Below are 15,063 nucleotides of genomic sequence, written 5' to 3' on the forward strand. Positions count from 1 at the left end.
CTTTTCCACAACTTCAGGCTCTTTGACAGTGATATTTTTGTCAGCCCATTTTCCACCAATCAGGACTGCATACTAAAACCATGTTTCCATAATAATAATATACAATAATAATAATAATAATAATAATTACAAGGTCCTGATTATTACAGATTCCCTGGATATTACATTTTGATGTGATGTCATAAAAAAAATTAATGTTAACATGGCACACTAATAAACAAGAAATTTTGAAAAGGGCACTTCATATCAAAAAGGTTGCCGACCCCTGCACTATACTATGACTTTTTTGACTTTTTATGATACCATGACTTTTACTAGGACTTTTTTCGACATACTGTACTAGGACTTTTTATTACTTTTTTCGACATACTATACTAGGACTTTTTTCGACATACTATACTAGGACTGTTTTTTTTTTTTACGTTCTTTATTATGAAATTTTATGGGCTTCTTATCAACATACTTTACTAGGACTTTTTTGACATACTATACTAGGACTTTTTATGACTTTTTTCGACATTGTATTCTGACTTTTTTTCTACTTTTTTTGACATACTATACTAGGACTTTTCATGGGCGTTTTTTTGACCTACTATGCTATGACTTTTTTTGACATACTATACTAGGACTTTTTTTTTGACTTTTTTTCGACATAATATACTAGGACTTTTTATGACGTACTATACTATTACTTTCTTTTTACTTTTTTCAACATAGTATACTGTGATTTTTTTTCTACTTTTTTCGACATACTATACTATGACTTTTTTCGACATACTATATTATGACTATTTATGACATTTATGCTCCGAATAAGTGACAAAATAACGCCAACATGTTCCTATTTACATGTTGTGATTTATAGAGTCACAGCGTGTACAAAAAACCACATAACATCGATATAGTATACTTTGACTTTTTTTCTACTTTTGTCAACATACTATACTAGGACTTTTTATGATACCATGACTTTTACTAGGACTTTTTTTGACATACTATACTAGGACTTTTTATTACTTTTTTCGACATACTATACTAGGACTTTATTTTTTACATACTTTACTATGACTTTTTATGGGCTTTTTTTCGACATACTATACTAGGATTTTTTTCAACACTGACTTTTTGACTTTTCAACATTCTATTATATATTATGTATTCTATTTTATAAATGTTTCAACATACTATACTATGACTATTTTTGACTGACTTTTTTCAGACTCTTTTCTCGACATACTATGCATTTCTATGACATATACCAGGGGTTCTTTAAAGTTTAGATTACTAAGCACCAAGTTAGCGAGCCATTATATAATTGAGAGCGCACTGGTTGTAATCGGTTAGAACTGGAAGAGGTCTTAAAATGTATGGAAAGGCTCTTAGGTATTTAGTTTAACTTTAGATTTCCTGCAATTCTTTTCATGACTTTTTTTTGACATACTATACTATGTCTTTTTATTACTTTTTTCGACACTGACTGACTTTTCAACATTCTATTATATATTATGTTTTCTATTTTATAAATGTTTCGACATACTATACTATGACTATTTTTGACTGACTTTTTTTTCGACATACTATACTATGCATTTCTCTGACATACCAGGGATTCCTTAAAGTTTAGATAACTAAGCACCAAGTTAGCGAGCCATCATATAATTGAGAGCGCACTGATCGTAATCGGTTAGAACTGGAAGAGGTCTTAAAATGTATGGAAAGGCTCTTAGGTATTTAGTTTAACTTTAGACTTCCTGCATTTCCCCTTCTATAAGTCTCTCTGTTAATGGAAAGGGGCACTATACACTTTTAACACCAGAGGGAGCTATTTTACAACCAAATGGGACCACAGACATCAATATTGTTTGACATGCAAAATTATAATATCTTAACACATTGGTGTGAATTAATAAAGAGAGCAGACTCACAAAAAACAACAACCTTTAATACCTGGTGTCACAGTGTTAGTGGAACTGTAGATATACTGAGATGCCGAGTCGAGTTGTACAGAACCGATCCAAATATACCATTTTACAATGTTATCTTTGTATCACCCAGGTCAATTAACGTTTAATTACTGACTAATCTAGACATTGTTTATCATCTCTAATTACAGAAGTCTTGCATACAGACCGCATTTCCTCTGACAATAATCCACTTACTGAGGTGACTGATTTTAATGTAATTGACCAATCAGGCCTGAAGAATTCCGCTCTTAAAACAGATAATGCAAATACAACAAACTGTGATGTGAAACAGGTGTATAAAAAGAAATCAACAAAAAAGTAACAAACACAAAAAGCCAACCTGCTGAATTGAGGAAGGCCGACCAACGCTGTATATCATATGGCTGAACATCAAAACACATTTTCCCAAACTAATATAAAAACCAGACAGCTGAGTGATAAAGATATATCTTTAGAGGCTACAATATTGTAATATGTAGAAGTCAGAGAAAAATCATGCAGCTTTATCTCTTGACACAACCGGTTATAAAATATAAATTGCTGCTCGTAACCAAACTTGATCTTAGGATAGTTTCAGAGTAGATTGTGAGCTTTTGTAAAATAAACTTCTCATTCAAGGGCTATATCTTAGAAGTAAGCCCTTAACTCGGTCAAACTGTGCTGATGTTTAATTTGTTTAAGTGTGTATATGGGCCTTTATATTGAGCCCTGATAAGCCTCTCATGTAGAAAACAATATAGAAATCACTGCAGTGATTGTAATGTTTGCTGTTTGGCCCTTATGTTCGTTGCATAACACAATATCTATCTGTCCAGTGGTGCCAGCAAACAGGTAAAGGAGAATGTTGTGTAAAAATGGAAGTGGCCATGATTTTGTTTGACTTTAGTGTGCCCAGTCAAGACTTTGATGATGGCGATAGATTTGTGTTTGAATGAACATTTTTACACTTTTTAAAATTAATCTTAATTCTGGTGATATCAGAGCCCTGATAATATTACATTGTGAAACCCCCTTTGAAAGTATAGTTGCAATCTCTCATATGTATTGACTTTTCTATTGAGTAGATATTAATTTCAGCTGCTAAACTCCTCCGTTAAACACAGCAGGCACCATACCACAAACATCACAGATCATATTAAGAAGTAAAACAATAAAACCCAAATACAGTGCAGCGTTTACATAAAGAAGCATTAAAATAGTTTTCCACCTTGTAAAAACTGTGAATACATTACAAATACATGGTCAAAAATGCACATACAGTAGACAGCTCCATTTACTTATCCCTTCCAGGAAATCTGCTTGGCACAATTGTCATAAAAACAACAAAAGCTGGAGGAATTTAACTATTTTTTGGAGGAAAGCACCAAACTTTAAAAGTAGAAAATTGGACCGGCTTTGATATCAAATTATCATGCTCATACAGTAGGTGAGGACAGTGAAAGCAACAAGGTAAGGTACTCAAAATTTAAGGCTACTAATAATTATGATTCTCATAGTGAATGTTAGAGCTAAATTTATAAGTACTGAAGAGAGTTGCAGCTTACTGTTTAGCTTAGATTAGCTACTGTTAACTATTGAACAGTTTTGGTAACTGCAGCCACACTTCATCAAATGCTACATAAACACTGGTAATCACACCAGAAGGAAAGGGAAAGTAAGCAGTAAATGGCTTTTTGAAACATTAGAATGGCTATGCATGGTAACAAAAAAAGAATTCAACAGAACAAAGGCAAACTTACTGAAATAATTAGTTTATAACTAAAATTTAGTTTAACCTTTGATCTTTTAATTAACATAGAGCAACTGTTTTTGTGAAGCAAAGATACCCCCCAAAATGAACAATGGCCAGACTGTCCTGGTTTTCAAGCTCAAACTTTAAATATAGCTAAAAGACAGATGGATAACCGCAACATAGAAGATGAAATAATATGAATAATTTCAGGAAAAACTCCCTGGTTAAATAAAAGCCATGATATGCAAATATATGGTGATACATTCTATGGCTTTCACTATATAAACCTACTTATGACAGACAGTTGTTTATGATAAATCAACCTTTTAAGAATGGTAATGTACAAACTTGCATAGATAAAGTGATATAGTACAGAGCAGCTTTATAATTATGTGAATTATAGAACTTTCTTTTACATTTACTCTATAGGCTTTTCTGATGCCCCTGCAGGGAATAGCTGCTTGTTGTTGGAGGTCTAACGACCAACACTCGGACCACTAACATATGCAAGTTTGCAATTTGGCCAGGTATTTGTTAAATCTCAAAAAGTGGGAGATCTGATCTGAGTTAAGCTTTAGATTGTATGTTATGATGCAACTCTCCTGCTCAAAAAGGCTTAGGAAATACAGGCTCTAGGTCACACAGAACATCAGTTTAGGACGGTTTGTTTTTCTTCTTTTTGTTTACTGTATGGCTATTAACAGAGTGGCACATGGATGACATCATAGAATCATCTGAATATAAAGGGCTTCACTGACCTTTCTGTAATGCTCTAAAATGCTGTTGAACATGCTTTCCCTGGGATTATTTGGACTTTAACTTGTTTTAATGCACAGGGAAAAATGCAGAATTTTGGCTATTCTCAATGTAAGGCTATTTATTTCTATTTGGCTAAACCATCACCTGGGGACTGGGAAGTACAGGAGTGACATCTCTGGGTCCACAACATGTGGACACAAAGTCCTTTAATAGACTTTAAATTAATGTTGAACTTAAAAGGGGAGTACCACTCAATTTCCGGATCTAAGATCATTGAAATTTGACATTTTTCAGGCACGCACGTCTGGAGGTGTGTTAAAGAATGAATTTGAAAACATGGCAATAATGAAAAAGCTAAACGTTGAACAAAACTAGTCTTTATTGTCACTTGACCACAGAAATTAGTATTATTTTAGATTTTAGTGGCAATCCCCTTTAAGTGTACCTTGCAGTTTGGAAAACACTCAGAAGTACAACACAGACACTACTCTGAGCACAGTTCTATTAAAAGCAACAGGTTATAAAACATTGACATCATCAAGAGGACGTGCTTTACATTGAGTTGAGTCACAACAGCCTCCCATCTCTACCTCAGTCGTGAGCATGACGTAAGAATCATGTTCCGTGTGCAAATCAAGCGAACACCAAACATGCGTGGTGTAATGCTACGGACTGAATCTGTAGAGCTACATTGATTGTGGTGGTGGGGAAAAAAGCTTTTGTTGCGTATGACAAACTGACAAAACAGAGCGATAAAGTAAAAGTTCTTTCTAATGTGGCTCCTGCATTGTTCATACAAGAGAAAAGCATTTCTTAACTTTGATTTTTTCCATTGTTTGTAGTGACCCGCCAAAATACCACACCGCAGTTACCCGCAACTTAGGACCACTTGATGTGGCCCAGAGTTCCTTCACGTCCCCAAACCACCAACTTCTAACACACGGAAACCATGGTCCTTAGACAAGTCTGACTTCCTCTGACCATTGACCCTTCACCTCTCTTCAGGCCAAGGTGTAGGGTCTCATTTCTACCATGCCTCTCTCATGCAGAGCGATGGATCCCGAAGTGGCCGGGGCTGGGGCTGGTGCAGGCTCAGCCCCCAAAAAAATTAAGCACTCAAAGCTGGTGGCAGGAGAAGAATGTAAAGGGGTGAAAAGGAAATAAAACGTGGCCCATCCATAAAGCGCCTCTCTGCTCCTGCTCTGATGGCGCGTTTAGGTTGGCAATGGGTCGTCATCGCCTTTGCTGCACTTGCACTTGCAGCAGAGGACAATGGGAGTGGCCAGAAGGAGGAAGGGGGAGGCAACCAGCAGGAGCAGGCCAAAGCCAGCAAAGATCCCGACAACCTGCAGGGAGACATCAGAAAAAATAAATACACTGATGTAAATACAGCACTTATGCATACAGTACCAGCTATGTGTAGGAGTTAGGTGCGGCGATGTTATACTTGACACAGCATCATCTTGTAGAACACAAGTATTGGTGCAAAATGCATGTGCCTTGCTTCAACATACCAAAACAAGCTTTGAAACATCTTACATATGAGTAGGTTGGGTTACTTACACCTTTTTAACAAAATATTTTCAATACTTCTTATTGTATAACTTGTGTTGAACAAAATATCCAAGGTGATGCTGATTTTTGTTTACTAAAATCTCACTTTCACTAGCTCTTGCCTTGAATCCTTCAAAAGAAATGCAATACTACAAGTTGGCCTCCAGATGGCACTCAATGCCTCAAAACAACTTAACCCTTGTGTTGACTTTGGGTCACATTGACCCGTTTTCAATTTTGGTTTTACATCAGAAAATATGCGCCGTAGAAATAAGCTCTGAAAATGTGTAGAACAAAAATTTAACAATTTAAAACGTTGGAAAAAGCAAAAACAAACTTGAGGTCAAGGTTGACGGGAAGACAACAAGGGTTAAGCACAGTTGCTTCAAAATGCATGAGAGCTTGGTTTTCCCGGTGACTGTACAATTTAAGGCATATATACATTTGTTTTTAATTAACAGATTATAAATTAGTTCCCTCTTCCTACTAACTTCCTCTTCAGGTAGCAATACATTACACTCATTAAAGCTGCATGGAGAGGTACCTCTTTTGTCTTTGTGAGAAAACACGTGCACACAAAAATATTGGAAGTGATGAAAAAAGCCACTTGATCGGTCACAACAGAGTAGATAGTCAACAATTAAGAAAATGTAAAAAATAACGACAAAAGAAAATTCTGCACTGTGCATTACAAAGGGAGGAATATATTTTTGACTTGTGTTATGATGAAGACTGGTCCAGGTAAAACGCTTTACAGTTATGAGCATAGCAAGCTAGTAAATTAACCACATGGGGGAGCCAGACACCAACAAGTTCAGAGCCCCAAAATGGAATACATAACATGCAGTCACATGAAACAGTGACTGATAATAGCACAATTCTTTTTCTCCTGTTATCAGGACAAAAAGACACCTTATTGGGGTAACGCTCACACATTACTTACTATCTTTTTTACAGCTAGTATACAAGCTGCGCTGTAAAGGAAAGCACAGTGTACTGAGCACTATGTGCTCTAATTTGACCCAGATGGTGCTTACATGTTTAAGACATGACCGTCCTTGTACCTGAAGGTAGACATAGACCGCATGTCGTCGGGGAGAGAAGAGTTTTCAGTTTTTTTGTAAGCTAGGTTTGCCCTGGTACATCTTGTATTTATGAGGGAGGCTTTTTAGATGTGAAGGAGCGAGGGGGATAAAATGAGGCGAGCAAGAGAGAGACAAAGACACAGAGCAGTGAAGCTATAGCTGGCCTCCACCAGCTGAACTGTAATCATATGACTCAGTGTGGCCCACTGGGCAACAGATGCCAATGTTGACTAATGTTGACAAAATAACAAGTATGTTAGACAAAGGGATGTGCCAACCCATACATAGATAAGGAGAGATACAGAGGAGAAATTTAGGAACTGAACAACAGAGTCGGCCTCTGTTGAAGATTTAACACACATATCTAATCGTGATGATGCGTCATCCACTATTTCAATGTGGGAATTTACATGTCATATCTAATCCTTTATATGTAATCCGTCATTTCATTTGGTAACCTATCAGTAAAGAAGGACATTGGTTATGTAAACTTTTTTTTTTTTTTTTTAACGTATTAAAGGTGTTTATAAAGCTTAGTTGAAAACAGCAGGACACTGACCACCAGGCACTTGTCGCTGCATGTGGATCAAGCGGTCCTTTTACTATTGTCCTGTCAAGATAATGCTAGTCCATTACTGAAAGCGAGTGTGAGCCAGAAAGAGGCAGAACCAGGAAGCACATGTATGGCCACATGCTGCAGTGTGGTTTAAGGTGGGGTGGGGGGCCCGAGTGAGTGAGACGGGTGGGGGAGGAGTTTCTCACCTGTGTTCTGTGCCAGATAACAGACGCCCTGGAGTGGCCCAGTTTGTTCCGACAGGGCCCTTTGTCATAGTGGATCAGGAGAAAGTCGTCCTGTCACACAAACATGCACACATTATAGATAAAGATTGACCATTAGCAGTCTGAAAGACACAGGTAGCTGTTCTGAGAAAATTGCTTTTTAAATGAACTGTGTGGTCTGGTTGTCTGTGCTCACACAATTAAGATTATATAAAAAAGGCACCACGGCCATAAGTCACCCTTTACAAGCTCAATTTCTAGAAAATATAAAAACGTCTCATCCCTTTCTTATCAAGACCAAGGTTAAGCTACAATTTCCTGATACAGAAAGCTACTGCTGTCACAGGGAGACAAATGATGTCTACAGCCACGATTATCACATTGTGCAAACACAGTATAATGTAAAATAAATAAACAAAATAAAAAATAAAGTGCATCTTGCTCTATATTGCAGTCAACATCAAGGAATAAAGATATTAGGAAGAACCAACTCACATCCAGGGACTCCAAACAGTACCAGCAGAAGGCGTGTTTGCAGTTCTTGCACATCATCTGTGCACAGCCCTCGTCCCTCTCAATGTAAACTTTACATTTAGGACAACGCTTGATTGGTGCGTCATCCTCTTCATTCTTATAGAAAGAGCTGGGAGAGAGAGAGAGAAAGAAAGACACAAGTCTGATGGGATTTTTATTCCAAACACGAAAAAAAAAAATCCCAAATCACTCAACATTCACTTTACATGAAGTGCTGGGGATGAGATTGCTTTAATGCAGCAATCAATATTTGCAATCTTTGGTGTAACAGGACTGTGTGAAACCGTGGATAGCTTTAGTTCAGGAGCTGACAACTCTTCTAAAAACCACCAGTCACTAAACGTTATTGAACTCCCTCCAAAACTCATTCTTCTATCCTATTGATGTCGGTTAGTCTGTATGCATTTGTCCGGTGTCCGTAAAGTGCTGAATCTTGAAATCTGGGAGCAAGTAGCTGTCATTCAGGGCACTGTCCTAGGACAACTAACAAGCCCATTCATGATTAGTGGAGGGGGCAGTCATTTGTAAAGAAGAACCAGAATCCAGCTTTTAGAGACATCTTTAGAGCGAACAAGTGTAGTTCAAAGGCAGCAGCTCTTTACAACTTAAGAGTAGACATGTTAATCCTCTCTCCCTCCACTGTGGCCTTTGAGCTTGGTCCTGGACCTGTGCAGATAGAGGAAAGCTCTGCAGAGCTAATGACATTTCCAGAGTAAGAGGATATCACAAAGAAACGGGTCAGCTGCATATGTCTCTGGGTAGCCCTTGTCTAACCTCACAGGCAGATCCTGTATCCTTAAGAGTAATAAGCCCATCCCAGACTGCTTTACTGCAGTTTAGTTTCGGCCAATTGTTTTATATCAGCCTATTAATTTGTGCTTGAGCCCTGGCAGATGCTCAACTGAGCAGTGGCTGCAAAACAGCCAGCCAAGCAAGCTGTCATTCTATATTTAAGGACTCACTGAATAAATCCTGCTGTATATTGACAAGTGGTTCAGGACTCCAGTCAGGTGAGCTAAACATGACGTATGGCTCCAGTTCTAAAAAAAAATAATTAATACAATTTCTAGGGATTGCATCTGCAGAAACTTTACAGCAGCTGACATGGTCACAACACGCCAAAACGGGATACCTTAATATCTTTTTGAAGGTTTAGGAGGTAGTAAAAACATTTGGATAATGTAGACAAAATATTACTAGAATGGATATTGCTGGTGTATAACCCTTTTAACCAATGATATTTAATGTTAAAACATTAATTCATGTTTGTTAAAAAATAGACTTGTTTTAAGTAGGCTAATCACCTATGCAAATTAATTGTAGTCACATTATTTAATTTGCATTACATTTTGTACCCAGTAGTTTATACTAGGGCTGCAGCTAACGATTAACAGATTAATCCGTAAATTATTTTCTCCATTATGGTCTATAAAATGGCAGAAAAAAAAAAAAAAGTATAAAATGGCCATCGGTTTCTCAAAGCACAAGTTGACATATTAAAATTGATATGTGTGACATATGTTATATATGTTATGACATATTGACCTGTGTACTGTCCAATTGGATCTTGTCACTGGTTTTGGGGAAGGTGTCTCTATTGAAGGTGTTGATGTGTGTCTTGTGCTGTGTTTATAATGTTGCTTACACATGTATGTGTATGCGTGTGTTTTTGAATATCCTGCTGCAAATCAAATTTCCTTTTCTAAGGATAAATAAAGTGGAACTTGAACTTGACCACGAGTCCAAAGCCCAAAAATCTTTAGTTTAAGAACATAAAAGAAAACCAGCAAATATTCACGTCTGTTGACTGACTACATGATTAACGCTGAAAGCCGTAATGGGCCACCTGAAGAGAAGTGTGAATCAGGGTGTAAGGTATGTGGAGGTAAGACCGAAACATTCTAATATCTGATCTGATTAATAACAGATGAGAGATATTGGGAAAACAAGACTTTCAATTGCAACAGTACATTGGATCATAAATGGATAAACACATAAAAGGCAGTACCCGTTTTCTCCTGGTAGGAAGGAGGTAATGGGCAGGTTGTTCTCTTGGCAGGCCTGTCCGGGGTGCCAGTTGGCCTTGCAGGTCGAGCAGAACTCGAGGGCACAGACGGCGCACTGGACCAGCTGGGGCAGCGCAGGAGAATCAGATTCCTTTAGTTGGCACACGGCCTGGCAGGTCGAGGAAGGGCACCACGTCCGGCATGGGTCCAACAGCACCTCTAATGGAACAAAACAAGTGCCAGCATCATGGACAGTAGCTCTCTTTAAAAGGTATGTTAACCCAAATCATAAAGAAATCGTTAGCATTGGAAAGTTTTTTTTTTTGGTAGAAGGTAGTTTTTAAGTTTGTGCAGAACTTTCCAAAGGTTTCAGATTTTTTTTGTTTTTGTTTTGTTTTGAGAAGCACAGCACCATTGTGGTGGTGGCAGGTGATATTTCGGAGGCATCTCCAAATCTCAGCATGTAAAAACCAGAACAATGTAACCTGCTTATGTTGGAATATGTGATCGTTTAACTAATTTCCATGACTTCTCCAAACTCTTTTGAACGTGTAACACAGACATGTGTTGACATTCTAAGTTGGTAGAATGATGCACTTGCCCTATCCTCTCCTTCCTTCCCCTTACCTCTCTGCCAAGAACTCTGAGCACACATTCCACATGCACTCTTGGCTCAGCCTGAGAAATATGGAACGGTTACAGCAACTGTTCTGCCTGACTGGACTGGGACATTGATGAGATGGCTGACTGCCCATATCCAGGCAGCATCAACAGCTTTTTCTGAGGCTTTCTGGGGATGTGTATTTATTTACAGGACCCCCTTTGTGTTTCTATGCATTTATTTGTGGTCGTTGTTTTCATGCACTTATTTATGCAAGTGAGATCTGCATGTTCTGTGTACAATTTATGCCTGTGTGTAGGTGGAGAACCTGCAGGGCGAGTATAATCAAAGAGTGATAGCACGGCTTGGTTACCGCTATCGCTGTGTGCGAGGGAACTCTAATATTACTCATTAGCGTGTCTACATTGACATCATGGAGCGACCCAGACACATTATCTTCCCTGCAATGGTATCCAAGCCTTTTACCAGTCCGTTAACATTTATTTTACAAACAGTGTAAACCGCAGACATGAAATACATAGCTGTACGCTGAAGCAGAGATAAAAAGGATTTAACTAAAATATCTTGCTATGCTGCTAAGAGACCTGCCCGCATCAGAATCAGACAGTTTACGAGTCTAGAGCCGAACCAATCCAATTAGAATCTCTTTAAACAAAGTCTGGGAGGCTTTCCCTTTCATGTATATTTGATGGGAGACAGGGTTGAGTCAGAATACTACAGTACAAATCAGACAAATGTTAGGCCTGAGTACCTGTCACGAGAATATTCCTTGCCTGCATGATCATTTGTGGTTCATGAATGGTATTGAATCCATAACTTTTTTTTGCCGGAAGTCAAAATTGAAACAATTAATTTTAAAGCAGTTGACTGCTGTACATGAGCGACATTTAAATCTACCGAACAATTGAGCATTACTCAAATCTTTTCTATTAACTTTCAGTAGATACCCCATGGCATACTTTAAGAGCAAAAATGTCTACAAGGGGTTGAATGACGGATTCCAGTGAGCAGCAGTAAGGCTACACTTGACAGGATTGTCATCAACCTTTTTGTGTCACAATGAAATACAGTATCCTTGGAGGACAGGAGGGTACACGTGAGTGTGCAATTGACAGTCATTGCCATTGCACCACCCGCTGGAGAGAACGACATACTGCAGCAACTTTTGCATCGACTCACCCCTTTCGAACTGAAGCTTCTTGTATTTCTGCATCATCTCTGTGGCCACCATGCACTCAATCTATAGGGAGAGAGGAGACGAGAAGTGGGAGGGAAATGTGGTGATTGTCCATATTTATAGACCGAGGCTGCAAGAAGCAATTATACATTCAGTGTGTGAATATCATTTCAATATATCAAGGACAAATTCAAATTTCTACAAGATCAGAACTCGCTACTTGCGTACCAACAAGGCCTTTTTTCCGTTCTCAGATTGAAAAAGAGAATCCAGTTGCCAGAATGTATTCAAGGTGCATACGCAGGCCCACTCAAGGATAAACGCACTCATTTATTGGGCAATGAAATGAGCATTCAGGCTTTGTTAAAAAGCAGTCAATTACAAAGTGGGGGCATTTCTGTCAGAGCAGATGTGGATGAGGCATGCTTTGCCTGAGTGGCAGGAGTAGCTGGGTTTCCATTAAGGGCCAGTGACACTGATTGATTAGAAGCATAAGGCCTTGGTGTGCTGAACCATGCTGTGCCTACAAGCCTCTGAGACCATCTGAGAGCGTCGGTGAGTCCATCAACCAAAACTGCCTGGAGGATTCCCTTTGATTGACCTCAGCTGCTCATTATAATGGAATAAGCACACCAGCAGGTGGAGCGCATGCAGTGGTCATCTTGAGTAATGCTAGAGCTTTGAGGGGGGGTATATTTGTGTTAAACTAACAAACTAAAGGTTAGTTTTACTAGCTCAAACTTCTTTATGTAGGAGGAAAAAGAGCAGCACGATGGGAGGTTTGTGACATGGAAACAAATGGACTTGTAGACATAATGTCACTGCTTTGCTTATTTCGAGCACATTCATTACCAGTTCTGCACGTGCTACATTTGCATGTACATACAGTAGTATGCAAAAGTAAATGCAAAGTTTCGTGCACCACTGTGTGAAAACTAAAACCTGACCATTGTTTCTGGAGTCCAGTCTAACTGACATGATCAGACATATTCATGAGCCCGAGGAGCAGCAGGGGGTTGTTCTGATATGTGCAACCAGTCACCACTCAAAAGGGCAAGTTCATCTAATGACAAAAGTAAAAATGTGACTTTTCCTTTTAATCAATACCTCATTTTCCAGCAAGTGTCCTCTTTTGGGACAGGCAGAGTCTGGACAACTAATTGCAGTTTCAAGGCCTTCTTTAATCAGGAGTTCCACATACTGCTTCAGGCACTGAGAAAAAAAACAGACAGACACATACAACATTGACCCAGTTCAATATCCAGTCAGTCAGACGGAAAAAAAGAAATCAATCACACCAGAAAAGTTGGTAAACAAACTGGCCTAAACGTGCTTGATCGCGATCTTTGACTGTCGCCTCCGAAATATCTAAGTAAGAAAATTGAGCATTTAACCGTTAAAGAGCAAGATATGTCCCTCAGGAGTTGGTGGAGACGAGACCAAAACAGACCTCAAAGCTTACGTTGCTGTGTGACTGCTGGAAGTTTAAATACACAATTGTTTGCGAACACGTTCAAGTTCATAAGGCGATACAATGTCGTGTTTACAGGTTGTTCTGCTGCCCTCAGGTAGCCCAAAATGTGTTCATCAATGCTGCATCACATTAGCCTGGCAAGCCAGACCCACATTAAGATGTTGGTTCTGGGAACTCCCCATTGACAGGGCTCAATCCAAGGGCCGGGATAAACGGTTGTCTTTCCAATTCCCTCTGCACGCAATAGGATAACTCTACAACCAGGCAGAGCAACGAAGAAGGTAGCGAAGTTAGTTGATAGATTAAACTTTTGCCGTATCCGGTCTGCAAAGGCACATCTTCCTTTTTTAAGAATGATTTCAGTGCTGTTCTTTTCTCAAAGAAAAGCTTAAGTCCAAGTCTTCCAGAAGACCGCTGTTCCCAGCAGCAGCAGCAGCCATAAGCCCGCCCACCGACTCTATACACGATGGGATTGGCCTGACCAAAATTTGTTTTTCCAGCTCGCAAGCCAACGGAGAGTGCCTAGACTGACCGTGGCTGCAAAATAAATTTTCTACCACTAGGGTGCGTCTAGATTTCTATGCTAGCATCACGTAGTAGCATTTGCATATAACTTTTACTATTAGCTGTTTTGGGGAAAGCCAGCGAGACATATTTTGTTGCAAATTTACATTTATGAGAACAGCTGATCCTTTACAAAGCTGAAAAATCTAAAATAGTGTAAGACTTTATAGAATTTCCATTTAAAAAAGACAAGCACTACCATTTTATTAGCTTACAATTACTTATGGAAATGCTTGCACAGCATAAAAAGTCATTGTGGCAACCTCTGATCTATGGATTGTATTGCTAATGAACTGTAACTTTCTTCTCTGTATCAGCTTTGAATATTGCTCAATACAAATATATATGTTTTTGATATTGTATAAACTTGTTTTGTAGATCATCTATTTTTAGTTAAGTCACTATTCTGCAGAAATGTGTTGCGGTTTGTAGAGTGTCCTGCTCACCAGTGTACAGAAGACACATTGGCACTGTGTGATGGTGGTCATCTGCTCCAGAGGGAACTCTCCAAGGCACAGCTTGCACGAGACCAGGGGGTCCACGGCCAGCTCCCAGGTGGGACGGTACCGTGCCGTGGTCATCTTCACCGCCACAGAGCTGAAACAAAAAGGAGAGGGAAAGGGACAAAGAGCTATGGTTAATGAAGCCAAATGCATGCTAAAATTACTATGATCAAAGTGGAATGGTTAATGCTCATAATCCTGCTGATGACGACAAAAAAAAAAATCTTAAAGTGCAAATATGTGTGGATCAGTTTTGTTTGTGTCTCCATAATACATCCAGAGTCCAAACTGTGCTTTATTTGTTGTGAC

General features: G+C 38.8%; 1 protein-coding gene across 2 annotated transcripts in view; it reads right to left on the reverse strand.

Annotated features, from left to right (window-relative positions):
- Positions 1-1,921: 1,921 nt before the first annotated feature.
- The window catches only part of rnf144aa (ring finger protein 144aa), a 35,177-nt gene continuing 22,035 nt past the window's right edge, over positions 1,922-15,063 (reverse strand). For both annotated transcript variants that reach the window (XM_028565541.1, XM_028565542.1), the window contains 7 exons: positions 14,698-14,848; positions 13,321-13,425; positions 12,216-12,276; positions 10,417-10,633; positions 8,370-8,517; positions 7,857-7,946; positions 1,922-5,801 (listed from right to left, as the gene is read on the reverse strand). In XM_028565541.1, coding sequence (XP_028421342.1) covers positions 5,670-5,801; positions 7,857-7,946; positions 8,370-8,517; positions 10,417-10,633; positions 12,216-12,276; positions 13,321-13,425; positions 14,698-14,848 — 904 coding nt within the window. In that variant the 3' untranslated portion in view covers positions 1,922-5,669. The remainder of the gene's footprint in view (positions 5,802-7,856; positions 7,947-8,369; positions 8,518-10,416; positions 10,634-12,215; positions 12,277-13,320; positions 13,426-14,697; positions 14,849-15,063) is intronic.

The sequence above is a fragment of the Perca flavescens genome, chromosome 20 (genome assembly GCF_004354835.1).
Source record: "Perca flavescens isolate YP-PL-M2 chromosome 20, PFLA_1.0, whole genome shotgun sequence".
NCBI lineage: Eukaryota > Metazoa > Chordata > Actinopteri > Perciformes > Percidae > Perca > Perca flavescens.